Source organism: Galeopterus variegatus, unplaced genomic scaffold (assembly GCF_000696425.1).
Source record: "Galeopterus variegatus unplaced genomic scaffold, G_variegatus-3.0.2 Scaffold8583, whole genome shotgun sequence".
Classification (NCBI taxonomy): Eukaryota; Metazoa; Chordata; class Mammalia; order Dermoptera; family Cynocephalidae; genus Galeopterus; species Galeopterus variegatus.
Window position 1 is genome coordinate 18,649 of NW_007734694.1, and position 16,514 is coordinate 35,162.

Consider the following 16,514-nt stretch of genomic DNA (forward strand, 5'->3'; position numbering starts at 1 on the left):
TAAAAATAAAAATAAAAATAAAAATAAATTAAAAATAAATAAATAAAATCTATTTCTTGTTGTAGAGGTCACAATTTTAAAAAGCTTAAAATATACAAAAGGCCAAATTATATAACATAGTTCTAACAAAGCATTAAAATAACAGCTCATACAGAACAAAGTCCCTTCCTTCGTGCCTAATGAGATGGTCATTTATAAAAGATATTTGAGGCTTTTTATAGAAACCTCAAAAAATACATTTCATAGGTATAAGGCTAAGTGGTACAATTTTGCCACTGTTACAAATTCACTGAAGATGTTATTGTAATAAATACCAAAAAGTACTGAAGCAAAATATCTGCATTTGTGTGCTTCTCTTATATTATCCTAAAACTAACAGAAAGGGCAAACAATAAAGAGTATTATTGTATGTATAACAAAATCTTGCTACAAAATTTTCTAAAATGTATAAAGGTGTGCATTTGGTAAATGGTGTACAATGATAAAATATCATTCTGTGGTGAGTGACCTTTGCCTGAAAATAAGTTTGCTCTCTACAGAAATTTCATTTCCTTTTTCAATTAACAAAATATCTAACCCTTTCGTTAAAAAAAAAAAAATCTACAACAAAATCACCATTCAAGTCACACACATTCTAACTTATAAACTACTGAATCATCTCAACCAGGTAAGTTCATTGAAGAGAGTGGTCATGTCTTATGTCGTCTAATCCTCTCTGAAGCACCAATGGCATTTTACATAGGCATACAATTTAACAAACTGAAATGAAATTAACCTGTTTCAATTTTCCTTTTCCAAAATGTAACACAGAGTTCGGCTGGTTTAAAATTGCTGAATCTGTCTGGTAAGGAAATCCATGATTTGGCCATACCAATTGCTACTAGAACAACTGCACAAACAAAAAGAACCTCCGCTAATAAGTCAAAGTTGGTATTTAAGTTGTCTAAAAACAAATGATTCATCAAAGGGGAGAAAACTGAAAATATTAAGGGCTCAGCTAAAATGTTTCCAAATTTATTATAACCTTTTTTTTTTTTTTTTAGTTTTTAAACTCTCAGAGAAACTTGCCTGAACGTTTGCATTTGGAAACAAAACAGAAAGAAAGTACAGCAAACAGGTTGTGAAAACAAAGTTCAGCAAATGTCAATTTCCATTAGAATGTACCTATTACTCAAACCCCCAGGACAAAGTGAATGCAGAATACTAACAACTACACATTTTTCTGGGCTACACACCATGATGTCTTTCCTTTTGGGTGCACTGGCTCTGCTCCAATGTGTCCCACTTATATCCTTTGATGGGTTCTTCAATGGAATTAAACAGTGAATGACAAAACACAAATTGCAAGCATACTTTAAAAATTAAATTCATTAAAATTATACCAAGGCCATTGATATACAAATAGAAACTAAATACATACAACAGTAAAAATCTCCACCAATGAGAAATAGTGATGTGTTACTACTGCTGTGATTCAAGATCACTTCACTTTCTAATTTTATATTTCAGTATATGAAGCAATGACCAAACATTTGTAAAATGATTTTCTAAAGGCAGCCACTGATGTTCCATACGACCAATGATCTAATCATTACACATAACTAACAGATACCAATTGTTTCAATTCTAAGCTCACGGCTTTGACTTAATCCTCCCTCCCCCAACCGAACCATTCATAATCTTGAACTATCTTTACTCTCTCTATTTTTATACAGAAAGTCTGAAGCATTAATACCAAAGTTTTCAGCCCAAGTAGCTTCTGGCGAGCCATCTTTCAAAAAAGGTAACATCTGAAAGCTAATTGGACAAAAGGAAAAATCAAAGTCCTATGAATGTGGCATGAGATCACAAATAACATCTGCCTTACATTCAGATACTGCTAATGTTCATACATCAAATATTGGATTCAAAAAGTATTAGACTTTTTAACACATGGGTCATAAGTAAAGTTTTTAAAAATAACTGGCAGAGAAATACCAGAACCCCAAAATTATATAGCAAACCACAAGAAAATTTAATTGTTTCAGGCCATCACATTTTTGCCACTTCTATTCCATTCCATTTTATTACAGTCCTGTCATTACATTCCAGAATGAATGGTTATTTAATACACCATTTATTTTTACAGAGGACAAAGGTTGTCTAACATATTCAGTATAATGGAGATGGTAAAGTTATTTTAAAAAGCAAATAATGTGATGAAAATTTAGAACTCCCCAATATTTAGTTAAAACAAAACAGGAAAAAAAATATTTCAATTATATTTCTTTTAAACAATGTTCCAGGAAAGCCAAAAAATTTAAAGTATGTTGGATGTACAATAACAGATAGTAAAGTGACAGTCTCCTCTGGAGTGTAAAACTTTTATTAATCTTCAAATTCAAACATGGACTTTTTTTTTTTTTTTTCCTTTTTGTCTTTTTTCGTGACCGGCAACGGATCACAACCCTCAGTGTCGCGCCCGTACCGGACCGGGATCGCAACCCTCAGTGTTGCGCCCGCACCTCGCTCAGCCAGTGAGCGGCCGGTCCGTATGTGGGATCCGAACCCTTGGCGGGAGCGCCGCCACGCTCCCAAGCGGCGCACAGAGTGCGCCACCAGGCCGGCCCAAACATGGACTTTTAAAAATATTGGAAACTTTATCCTATAGTAACAATCTTCATAATATCATAATGAAATAAAATACTGGAGAGTTAGAATTATATCCTAAATTTATTTAATGATAAAATTTCCATAAAAAGCAAATCAACCAAGTTAATTTATAGACACTCTAGGTAAAACACTCCTTTCAGTTTAATCGCAAATTTCTTTTTGTTTGTTTGTACATTTGTTTTAAAGGCCCTCAAATGAAGTCAAACTTAGTTGGCTTTTTCTTTAAGTTAAACTAATAAATAATCAAGTCTCCCTAAGGTAATATACATATTTATAAAATTTACAGCTTGATAACAACTGTGTGAAAATTCACACTAAGATCATTATAATGAAAAGCAAACACCCACATTTTAAAAACAAAGGGGGGGGATTATTGTCATATCCTTGATACTCGACTTTTAAGTTTTTGTTGGCTGATTCCCTATTTGATTCTTTTTAAAGTATTTAAAAGAAAAAGCAAAGTACATATCTCCAGGAAGAAGCATGATAAATCTATTAAAGTTTTTCTCCTCTGAAATAATTTTTAAGCTGCTGATTTTGCCAATTTCTCTAAGGATATGTTAATATTCTTAAAAATCTAAAGTTTTGTAACTAACCAAAATATTTATGATTAAAAAACTACTTAACTAACTTACTCTAAAGACAGTAGATTACATTCTTCAACAAGAAAAATAACCATCACGAAAGACTATGAACACAAACATGTCAATAACTAGTATGCCAGAACACAGTTTATTATACAGTATTGTATTTTTATACATTATACAAGGTGGGAAAAAAATTCGAGTTAGAGAAAATCAACAAATACAGACTTTAACATGAAGGACCATTTTACCGATGAAAAATCTAGTTGTAAGTGTATATACAACGTTATCAATGTGCAAATTAAAAGCACTGCTTTAACGTTTAAAGTATAATTCTTGAAGAGAGAGAGATCAGGGTCTCAGCACAATATGCAAGCCTTTAAGAAGCAACTTCTCATGTATCTTTATTTACAGTGAGCTATGCTAAAAACCTGGAACATTCTATAAAATGTTCAAAGTGTCAAAGCATGATAATTTCTATACATATGACAAGTAGGAAATTTTTTATATCAATAGTTCAGTTTTTCCACAAAATAAAACTGTAATTATTCACTCAATCCCCAAAGCTAGTTCACATTTAATTGTCATTTTTTGAGGTATGAAAATAGAAAAAACCTGAAAGTTAGAACCAAGGTGATGTTATTCTATAAGATCAATCTTACTATTTTCTGATACATTTCCAAATTCAAAGGCCCTTCTATAGAAAAACGGAATACACACGTTAACAGATGAAAATATTCATGATTTTAAAATTGATTTATATAAGCAATAATTTGAGAGAAAGCATCACTTTGCAATGAAAAGACTTTGCCAGTATTTTGTACTTTGTTTTAAAAAGGCAAAGGAATACATGAACATTTTCAGACCTTTTAGGCAATGATGCTAAAGAAAGCTCACACATAAGCTTTGCTATTGTGGTGTAAACAACTTAAAATACCAACCCTGTGACTGCCAAGACTTCGAGTGGACAATGCATCCTCAACTTCCTGATAAAATTAAAAACAGAGTAAAAGTTTGTGAGTGGCTACATTAAGTTAATGAGAATAAGTATTAGAGGCAGGTTTAAAGGTTACTACAAACCAGATAAGGACGATGATGACGGGATCGGTGGGAATACCTGGCCTTTTCTGAATCTTCCTGGGAAAGGGGAAAGTACATGGAGAGTTAATTACTGAAGAGACAGTTATTTATCAGAACCAAGCAAAGAACAGACAGTTAACAGCACAACAGCACCTTTCTTAGAGCAGGCAGGTTTGTAAAAGCCTCAAAAGCTGAGTTTGGGGCAGCCACATGCTTTGGTTGGAAAGAAAGTAGAAATAATCTTGGCTATGTTTTTATTTTACCAGGTGTATGTGTCTGACACTGTAGATTATAGGATATAATCTACATATGACCAAGAGAGCTCAATATACCAAGATAAATATTCACAAGCATACTTAACAAACAGAAGGTGAGTTCAGCATTAAAAGTAAACTTTTTTTTCATTGTGAGCGTTAGTTTATAAAAGGCAAGAAGAAATGTTTACTTTATCACACGTGTATTTTAAGGAGACAGTCTATTGCTTGGGTTATACTGAATTTCTTTTCTTTTTTTTTTTCTTTCTCCACGCTAACTGGAAAAAGAAAACAACTAAGTGAAATAAACCCTGACTGTGTGTTATTAATATGAAAAACTACTTAGAAAAAATTACACAAATATTTTAGAGTTGGTAAAGTTATCATAAGAGCCATGTCTTAGATTGAAAAAAATTGACCACAATTTTTTGGTCAATTTGACTAAATTAACTCACTAAATTTGACTAGCAATTGACTAAATTAAATGCAATTCCAAACTTTTGACATTCAACTACTACCAATGGAGCATTAAGACTTGAGTCATGTGAAAGCAAATGACTAGTCCCTAGAACCGAATAATCAATGCCATCTTTTCCCAAATAAATCAATGCCTTAAATTCCATGGAAATCCAGCAAGATCATTACAAAAGTGGAACAAATAGATGAGGCCATGTCTGACCATTCATTTCAAAATAGAAACAGTAATTCAACTGAAACACCACAATTTAATGCTTTATCTTGGTCATGATCTTTGAACATAATTCCCCAAAAAATTCTGGTTGACATCTGCTGTCTCAAAATATATGTTTAAGTAAAACAGTAAGGCAAGTTCAAAGTAAATTTTCATTACCCCAAAAACATCCAAAAAACATATTCTACTAAGAGACTGCCAAGTAGAACCACTTTTATATAGAAAAGGAAAAGCATTTTCATTGCTACTCCTACATGGAATACTTTTGCATAGTAGCAAATGTGAGGGAATAGAAGGAAATCGCTGTATAAAAGACCCTGGTAGTAACTAAAATTAACTTAAAATTATCTTTTAAGATAGAAAGGGCCTTAGTGATCATCTAGTCTGATCCCTTTATTTTACAGTAAAGAAAGCTGTAAGAAGGATTAAATATGAATCTACAAGGTCATAAAGCTGGGACCAACATTCAGATCTTCTGACTCACCAGACTACTGAACCATAAAGATACCATCCTACACTGGATGAATCTCCACTAATTACATAGGGAAAAAACAAACAAACAGAAAGGGCAAGGTATTCTGGTTTTTACTCAGAGATTCCTCCTTCTCTGAAAGGTCAGAAAGCTTCATTTCCCAGGTATTTCTACAGTAGTATTTCAGTAGTACCTACATTTCCAATTGGCTTTTCTTGAATTAATAGAACCAATGGCCACATAGAAAAGAGTATAGCAAACTGTGTTCTTAAGTACTAATTATAATGCAGAGTATCCCTGTTTTCCACAGTCAGGAAAACAATACATTGTCATTATCCTAGGAGTCCATATTAGCACTAAAGAACCCAAGACTGAAAGAACAGGGCAATGCCTTAAAAGATGGATGCATATTCATTCAAATGTTTCTGGGAAATTGTTTTGATATATTTAAATTAAATTAATAGAAATAGAACATACTCTTTGTTCTTAAAAGTTCACTCGAAGTGAGAAAGAAGTGGTTTTATTAAAAGAAAACCACAGTCCCACGAGGACACCTGGCCATCTTCTTTATCAACAAACATTTATTACGTTGGGGCTAGAGTCATTCCTTTATTTTCAAATTAGGAAACTTCAGACATTGCATTTACTCTTCCAGACATGCATTTATTCTTTCATACATGTACCAACATGCTACTGACTAAGACATCCAGTTTAAAAACAGAACCATTAGGCTCATGGAAAGTTGGCTAAACCAAGACTATTTGGAAACCCAAGAAGACTTAGGCCCTTTTCTTCTTGGTCCTAATTAGCAGCTGTGGCAGTCTCTCATGCCTTCAAATTCCGGCTCTGCCAGTGACGAAGCAAGTTATTTACTTCACCCATCCTTTATCTCCTTATCTATAAAATGGAGATAATGACACTTGTCTTATAATGTGAAATGAAAACCTACGTAAAAAGAATTGGCACACTGCTGGCAAACAGTACACACACAGTCAGCTTCATTCCTGAGCCTCATGCCCTTGCATTTCCTATCTACGTCCCAACATCCCACTCCCACCACAAAAAAGTAAAAATTTTTAATATGTAAGAACTCTTCCTTCTAGTTACTGACAGTCCTATTGTGTGTGTATACATCATTTATTTTATTATATACGTGTTAGCCACTGATATTTAATACTGCAACTACCACATGCCAATTGCTACTATGGGCTCACAGACAAAGCAGCCAAAGAGACAAGGATAAGATAAGAAGTAAAAGAAAGAATCAGTAAGCAAAAAATGAAAACACACATTCATTTACTCAATTCTTCTTGATCAGGAGTGTTCATGAGATGAAGGTGAAGCTACTGACCACAAAAGAAAATGGGTGGACTCCAGTACACATTTAGTCCATTATAGACAGAATAGACACACTCTAACCTTTAGGTTAGAACAAGCAAAACACTCCTTTGCAAACTATTAGTGCTTTACTTCAAGATTGCATTGTTTCAGCAACTGATCACAACATGCAGGACAGGCAATCCTGGCCTACCAGCCACTTCTGAATCTGTCCCCATTTCCGATCAAAGGAATGATGAGAGTGCTACAAATGCAAAAGTTTCATAAACTGAACAGTTTCCAATATACTGCATTCTCCAAAAAGTCTTAAATTAGTCATATACACTTGCCCTAAAGAGTAATGATAGTTGACTCAAAGTTACACATTCAAAATACAGAAAATTTCTCCACTGAAAGAGTTAATAAAAAGGAAAAAAAGATAACGAAAAAGAAAAAATATTACTAAGATAAATATGTTCAATAATAAAAAGATTCATGGTTCTCTGTAGTTTAGAGGACCATAAATAGAACTTATAGTATTTAATAATTGTCTCCTCCACTTATTATTTATTATACTTTTAGGAGTATAAAAGAAAATGCATTACAACATTTCCATTTCAAGCCAAGAACCGCACTCAATATATGAAACTATACATGGTTTTTAAAAAATTAGCAGCATATCAACTGTTTTTGTTTTTCTGAGCCATGACAATATGGAATATATAAATTTCTTTTTAATGGTTAGCAGAAAATCCACCACCAACATCAAAAGAAAATGTTTAATAGTGTCCCACAGGTTTTTTCCCCCTTGATACAAATACAACCTCAAAAATATTTTTTATGGGGGCCGGCCTGTGGCTCACTCGGGAGAGTGTGGTGCTGATAACACCAAGGCCACGGGGTCAAAAATATTTTTTATCGGGGGGTGTGGGGTGGGGAAGAAGATATAACAACTATACTTTTTTTGTAGTTGTTACAACAAACAAACGGAAAGGACATTCTTGGGGGGGGAGGGGAGAGAGGGAGGAGGGCGGGAAGTGTCGGTGGTGGGCCATAATAATCATATACATTGTATATTGACAAAATAAAAATATATATATTTTTTATGGTAATTTTCAGGGCCAAGTCAAAGTCAGAAGGAATGAATAAAAAGAGTATTTGTTTTATTTTAATCAGCGTAATTTCCATATACCTGTTTTTTTCTGCTTTTCATTCTGATGATTAAAGCATATTGAAAATTTATAAACTATAGAAAAGCATAAGAAGAAAGTAAAACCAACCATAATTCCACCACAGGCAAACCAAAACATTGACAGTAACCACTTTTTTCTAGCAGTTTTTGAACCTATATATGGATATAGAATTTTTAACACAAACTTGGGTCCTAATAGTTTTATAGTTTTGGTTGGGTTTTTAATTTTCTTACATGAATATTTTCCTCTATTTTTAAATACACTTCAAAACTGTAAGGTTGAATGACTTGACATTGTTTTACTAGATAGATATCATAATATAATTAATCTCTTAATTAATTATATTTAGGACATTTAGAGCTATACTAATCATTTCTAAATCGACCTTAGCTAATACAAGTACTTATAACATTATAATAACTTATAACAGCATATATAATAAGATCTTTATTGGTGTCTGTTGTTATTATCTAAGATAAATACTACATTTAATTTGCTGACATAGAATGGCTTGTTAAAATACATATATCAGTTTATACTATTCCCAGTGTTTCTAAGGGCTGGGGGACTGGATTCACATCAGAAGTAAACCAATCAAGTATTAATATTGGGGAGATGAACATAAAATTAGGGTTATTTCCCCAAATTACCTCTTTTTGTTGTCGTTCCAGTTCTCTCATGCGTATATCTCTTGCTTCTGCCCGGGCAGCCCGCTTTGCTGCCAGCCTTGCCTCTGCCTGAAAAGTAATAGAAAACTCAGCTTTATAAAATAAAAACACTAGATTTGAAAATAAGGAGCAAATGAGACATTACCTTCCACAGGGGGTGGAGGAGACAAAGTATCACCTACCAGCAAGTATGACTGATTTGCTTCTTCAGTCAACTCCTATACACTCGTTTCTGTCTCTAGGCCCAAAGACCCTCCTCGAATCTGGACCTTTACCTTTAACTGCTTGCCTTGATTACACATTCGACACGTCTCACGTAGTTGGTTACACGACTCTCCAAGCTTGCTCTTTTTCTAGCAGATCTTTCCCTACCAATTCAGTCAAACAAACTAGAAACTTAGAACCAGGCACTACTTCATTTTGGACATTGCTAATATTCAGTCTCCAAGTACTGTCAATTCTCTGCCACTGACTCTCTCTCAAACCCATCTTGGCTTTCTTTATTCTCACTGTTCCTGCTTATTTCAGGAACTCTTCATCCCTCTATCTCTTTCTACCTCTTTCACATACCATCAAATTAACCACTTAAAAGCATACAATTCAGTGGATTTTAGTATATTCACAAGAACGTACAACCATCTCATCACCCCAAAAGGAACCCCATACCCATTAGTAGTCACACCCAATTACCCCTTCTCCCCAGCTCCTGTCTCTTGGATTACTAATCTACTTCCTGTCTCTATGTATTTGCCTGTTCTTGACATTTCATACAAATGAACTCATACAACAGGAACTCTTCACTTCTTGCATGGGCTACTGCAACTGCCTCCAAATCCATCTACCTACCTCCAAAATATGCCCTATAATTCATCTTCAACATGGTTATATGATTGACAAATCAGCCTTTCCAAACACATTTCTGATCATGTCATTCCACTGTGTAAAATCTTCCACTGGCTCCCCATGACTTATGGTTAACACAAAAATTCCATAGAACAGCATGAAGAGAAGAATAGGAAAAGGAAGACAAAAACAGCTCCTCACAGTCAGATTCCCACTTATTTCCAGTGCAGCAATCCCCCCTTATCCGTTCTTTCACTTTCCACAATTTTAGTTACCTGTGGTCAACTATGGTCCAAAAATATTAAATGTAAAGTTCCAGAAACAATTCATAAGTTTTACATTGTGTGCAGTTCTGAGTAGCAAAATTGGCATTTGTGCATTAAATTTCTAAGAGAGGCTACAGGTACAAAGCTAATATACAGGGCCGGCCCAGTGGCGCACTGGATAAGTGCGCCGCTTGGGAAGCGTGGCGGCGCTCCCGCCGAGGGTTCGGATCCCACATACAGACCGGTTCCCGCTCACTGGCTGAGCGAGGCGCGGGGGCAACACCGAGGGTTGCGATCCCGTTGCCGGTCCCCGGTCCGGTACGGGGGCAACACTGAAGGTTGCGATCCGTTGCCGGACACGGAAAAAGACAAAAGACAAAAAAAAAAAAAAAAAGCTAATATACATAGAAATGAAAATTCCTACACATTGCTATGGCTTTCTTAAATTGAAAAGGTTTCAAAGTTTTGATACTTTGTAATTTAAAAATGTATTCAATGTTATAACACCAAGGTCAAAGGTTCAGATCCCCCTACCAGCCAGCCACATATACACAAACACAAAAAAAGTATTCAATATCTACTGAAGCATAATTTAGCCTTGAAGTCTTTTTCTATAAAATACAAACTCTAGTAAGAAAGTGGTGTCTACTCATAGTCAGAGGGGTAAAGAAGGCAGATATCTTGAAGCAGAATATAGGTTTTTAAAAGATAGAGACCACAGTAAAATTCATGAGGGAAGACTAAGTGCTCTGAATGTGTCAGTGGTTACAGCTTATAAGGCTGGTAGATTATGTTACTTTGCAGGGTTTTTGCTACTAAAAGGCCAGTTAAGTAGACTGGGAAACTGCCAAAATTGGGGTAGCTGAAAAGGAGCTAACTCTTAAACTGTCTCCCCTTCTTAGAAGCCTGCTGTGACCTTGCCAGGCAAAACTAATTTCTCCTTTCTACATGCTTCCTTCCCTATAAGCATTGTGTTTCTGACTGCCTCAACTTTGTGAGCTGCTTTAGGGCAGAAATGACATATCTTACTCTATATTTTCAGCACCTAGCATAACTGCTTACACACAGTAGATCATTTTAAACACTATGTCTCTTCTTCTTATGAGACTTGGGCACAAATATAGCAACATGGGAAGAAGCAACTCTGGTAGTTAGAGAGGATAATCTAAATCAGAGTTAGGATGTGGCCAAGAACAGAGGAAACCACTACAAGATAGGAAACAGAGAGAAGATTTTTAACTTTCATGTGGTACATCAAGCTATTTCCTTATCTCATTTCCTTGATCCCCGGGCCCAGAGCCTGAAAGTCATTTGTTTACTCAGCAGACACTGAGGCATGAAAGTTGTGGGGTGACAAAAGCATGCAATTTTAATACAATGTAATAAAGCCACAATAGAGGCATGAGTATAGAATACTACTCTATGAAAGAGGGAATGGGAGAAATCTTCATGGAAGGTAATGTTTTAACTGGATAAAAGAGAAGGGAGAGCGGTCCTCCTGCCAAGCAAATAATCTGAGAAGAGAGGCTTAACAGAACACAGTAGAGTCCACAAATGGAGGGAGATGGGATGCACCTGGTACGTGTGGCTCAAGTAGAGTAGTCCCCCTCTATCCTCGGAGGATATGTTCCAAGACCCCCAGTGGATGCCTGAAACCTTGGATAGTACCAAACAACTGATGGCAATCAGAACATATTTCTGTTCATGTCTTCCACCCACAAATGTAATGTCTTTCCATCTTAACTAAACACTTATCAAGCACTGTGGCCAAAACTTTTGCAGTTTAAAGAGCGACAGCAAAATTACCATGAATTTCTTTTTCTTTCTTCACAATTCAGACAGAAGATTAGTTCTTACCATAGATCTTAGCAACCTCAGCATACAATATTTGTTCTTTCCTTATTAAGTCAAAAACTGTCCTGGGTTGAATGTCCCCCTAAAACTTAATCCCCATTGTAACTGTTAAGGGTGGGAAACCCTATTATGGTAATTGAATGGTGGGGATTTGAAGAGGTGATTAGATTGTAGGACCATGCCATAGTGAATGGATTAATAATGGTGGTCAGAGATGTGGTTTTGAGGGCTTTAAAAGGGGAGCATGAAGAGTCTGGTCCTCTGTTCCATCATTTTCTGCAATGTGACTCCAGCATTGCTGTAAAGCAACCACCAAAGAAGGCCCTCACCATAAGTGTTCCCTGTATTTTGGACTTCCCAGCATCTGAAACTGTAAGCAATAAATTTCGTTTTCTTTATAAATTACCCACTTCTGTGTATTTTGTTATAAGCAACAGAAACAGATTAATACAACAACTTTCACCTTTTCTCTTAAAAAAAGCACTTTACGGCTTCTCTTTGACATATCCCAAATTACCAGTATCACTACTCTTGTGCTTTAGGGACATTATTAAGTAAAATAAGGGTCACGTGAACATGAGCACTGTGATACTGACAGTGGATCTGACAACTGAGAAGGCTACTAAATGACTAAGGTGCATGTAGCATCTACAGCGTGGATGTGCTGGACAAAGGGATGATTCACATCCCAACTGGGATGCAGCAGAATGGAGAACAATTTAAAACTTATGAATTGTTAATTTCTAAAATTTTCCATTTAATATTTTTGGGCCATAATTGACCATGGGTAACTCAAACCATGGAAAGCAAAACTGCGGATAAGGGAGAACTACTGTACGATGAACTATGCAGGCTTTTAAAAACAAAATGGATACCACTCAACACTGTGTCACAGTAAAAATGTGCAACCTATTTTTAAATAAACAAGAAGAAGAGTATTTCCAAGAAATATAATATAAATGGCCTTCATTATCAATGGAAAAGGTTTTCCTGCAAAACCTCACCAGTTCAGCACTTTTCTCTTTTCATTATTCCAGTTCTGACACTTTTATTATGTTCCGTCCTGTGCCAATGTTTTCATGACAGAAGTTTTAAGACCTAAGGAGACATTCCCTCCACACTCTATCAAGCAATCAACAGACTTCCCAGTCTTAGTACCCTTCCTTTTTACTTCTCTGTAGTCCCACTGGAAGAGCTGTCCTTTCTCCTGGTATTTAAGGTCAAACCTCCCCCATCCTTACACACACTCACACGCACCCCCCCCAACCATGCTATGTGAACTCCATCTTCCCCCGGGAACTTGCCCCAACTATCTGATCTTTCTTTGCAGTCTTCACTTTCTCCTTCCATTGGCTCATTCTCCTCATCCTAAGTGGGTTCAAAGTCTCTTCCATCTTTAAAAAACAAAAACAACCAAGGTCAAGGGTTCAGATCCCCTTACAGGCCAGCCACCCGCCCCCAAAAAAAATCCCACCCTGGTTCAATTCTTACTTGTCTTCTCTTTAAAGCCAAGTTTTCTCACACCTCCCTCCTCACTTCTCACTCTTCAAATGACTGCAGTCTGACTTCTGCTCAAATCACTTTAGTGAAATTGCTCATGCAAAAGTCACTAATGACCTCTAGCTATCAAACCCAATAGAATTTTTCTACCTTATCTCACTTCTCCTTTCTGGACATCCAACATCATTAACCACTCATGCCTTCTTAAAATTCTCATCTCTTGGCTTTCAGCAATATTAGTGTCTCCTGAATTTCCTTTTTACTCTCTGACCGCTCTTCTTCAGAATCCTTCACAAGCAGATTTTTCTCTGCTATCACTTTAAATTTAACTTAACTAAAGCTTCCAGGCTTGATTTCTCACTCTTTTCATTCTATGTTCTCTCCTGGGTGATACTGAATAGTCTATAAATCTTCATGTCTAAGCCAGACTTTCTCCCACAATCCTGATCCAACTGGCTATTAAAAATTAGGGCTGTCCCACTAGAACCTCAGACTCAATAGATCCCTAATTTAATTTATAATCTTTCCTTTATACATTCTTTTCCTCTTTATATGCCCCCCATCAATTGCCCTATTACCCAAAATATGAAACAAGATCATCATAAGGCTCTACCCTCTTTTTAATCCTCCCCCTACATTCAGTCACTAAGTCTCAACTACCTAGCTCCCATCAAGATTCTTCTCCATTCCCACTGTCACTGCCTTAATTCAGGCTCTCATTATCTCTCACAAAGATGACTACAACAGCTTCCTAACCATTTTCTGCCTTCTACCAGTCACTCTCAACATGGTAGCTAAAGCAATTTTACTGTGATTCAAATCTAAAAAAGGATTTTCCCTTCTATGGCTTCCCACAGCTTTCAAAATAAAACTTAACTCTTCAGCATACAAATCCTTTAATTTGTAAGAGACCCCACTTCCTCTCCAATATCATCTCTTCCCATTCCCCAACCCCTCTCTGGCCATACTGAGCTACTATTCTGGCAGTTTCCCATATAGTTCTAGCTGTTTCACACCTTTGTGCCTGTAGAGCACTTAAAAAGGAATATACAAAAAACCATAAAACGATACTGTTTATAAAGATACGTATTAAAACTTTTAAAACATAGAAAAGGTACTTTATGATTTTGTTACAAGAAGGAGGGGGTGGGATAGGCCTGGGGAATGAAACAAAGGGCCTTATAAATTTGGTTTATATAATGTCTTCTTTCTCTCTTCCTTCCTATCTTTTTAAAGAAAAGATCTGAAACAATGGGGACAAAATGTTAACAACTGTTAACGTTGGGTACTGGACTCATGTTACTATTATTACCAAAATCTTTCTGCATTTAATAGTTTTCAAAAAGAGTAGTAAATGAAAACACACTCAAATGACTTTAAAAGAGAATCCTATAGTTTTAAAACTTGTGTCCTGGGCCGGCCCGGTGGCGCACTGGATAAGTGCGCCACTTGGGAAGCACGGTGGCTCTCCCGCCCGAGGGTTCGGATCCCACATACGGACCGGTTCCCCGGTCCGGTACGGGGGCAACACTGAGGGTTGCGATCCGTTGCCGGACACGGAAAAAGACAAAAGACAAAAAAACAAACAAACAACAAAAAAAAAACTTGTGTCCTACTGTGATCATGTAACAGTTTTAAAGGTAGGCAATTTTAAAATGCATAGTTTGATAGAAATGCATTGAACTAAAGCCAACAAAGTCTGGAACCTCCAGCCTGCACATACGACTATATCCATAATATAAAACCTATGCAATTGGCATGGATAAAACGGAGATAAGGTATAATCTGGACCTTTACAGACTATGCTTTAATTTCAAAAAATTTGAAATATGGAAGTCTACAAAGTAAAACATTCAAGGAAAATGACTAACTCAAGTAGCTAAGACTCAGAGTTTACTGTGTTTAATTTTGTTTGTTCTTCCATGACACTCATGCCGAAAGAACACTGAAAGACAAATTAAGAGACAATATTTATTATGTTGCCATGGTTTCCAAATTAACAAATAAAAATTACTGCTCCATCTCCTAGCAACTTCCCTTTAGTACAAAAATCTCATCAGTACCATTTTTCTTAATTAGATCTTATAATGTAGTTATGTTTAACCACTTTTTTAAAGCTTTTGGTAGTTGAGCACAAATATTTAAATTTTTCTGAACATAAGCACCAACATGTATTAGATAAAATTTAGGGATTTTAACTCACCTTTTTCTGAGGTCAAACAACTATATCTTCCTTTTATTCAGAGATCTTTTGATAGCAAAAATATTCTTTTGGAATGCCAGAAAAAAATCTAAGGTTAAGGACTTTATTACTGAGGTCTGAATACAACCTAATACACTAGGAGTACAGAAAAAGTGAAACTTTGGATCTGCAATGACATATCTAACCAAAAAGGAAAATGTGAATTACAACTCTAATAAAAATGCTTTGGAGAAAAAAAAGGTGTTGCCAGTAACATCTTCATATTTAGGTTAATGAAATTGTGCTATCTGAATTTTTTTCTCCAAATCCCTTTAAGTAACAGGAATGGCAAAGATTATGACTGTGAAAGTTATACCAAATAGTTTACAGTCACACTGAGACAAAACTAAGTCTTAGGGCTCAATAATCCTACCTTAATTAGATAAGAGGAACAAATCAAAGGACAGTGAAATACTGAAAGTAACACTGACCATCACAGAAACAGTGACCAGGGCCAGGCTGTGCATGGGGTAGGAGTAAGTGCAAGCGAGTACTACCCCAACAACATCTCCCACCCTCTTTCACCTTAGTCCAGGTGCGTAGACGAGGAAAACATGGAGAAAGGTCTCAATTCAGCAGGAATTGGCTGAATTCATGCATTCATGCCACTTGAAGGAACACTAAATGACTAAAACCACAAAAACCTTGATTGGCTCTTTCAAAAGATTTGTCTAATAAAAACACTAGGTATAATGGGGGAGAGTTTTTTTTAACTGGGTAGAAATAAAAACATTGGGGCCGGCCTGGTGGAGCACTGCTACAGTGCGCCACTTGGGAGTGCGGCAGCGCTTCCGCTGAGGGTTCGGATCCCACATACAGACCGGTTCCCGCTCACTGGCTGAGCGAGGTGCGGGCGCAGCACCGAGGGGTGCGATCCCGTTGCCGGTCCCGGTCCGGT

General features: G+C 36.2%; 1 protein-coding gene across 1 annotated transcript in view; it reads right to left on the bottom strand.

The window, feature by feature from the left end:
* The window catches only part of LOC103608577 (leucine-rich repeat flightless-interacting protein 2-like), a gene marked incomplete at its 3' end in the record, with an annotated part of 63,170 nt that overhangs the window by 17,730 nt on the left and 28,926 nt on the right, over positions 1 to 16,514 (bottom strand). Inside the window, exon 4 of the mRNA XM_008592996.1 lies at positions 8,894 to 8,980. Coding sequence (XP_008591218.1) covers positions 8,894 to 8,980 — 87 coding nt within the window. The remainder of the gene's footprint in view (positions 1 to 8,893; positions 8,981 to 16,514) is intronic.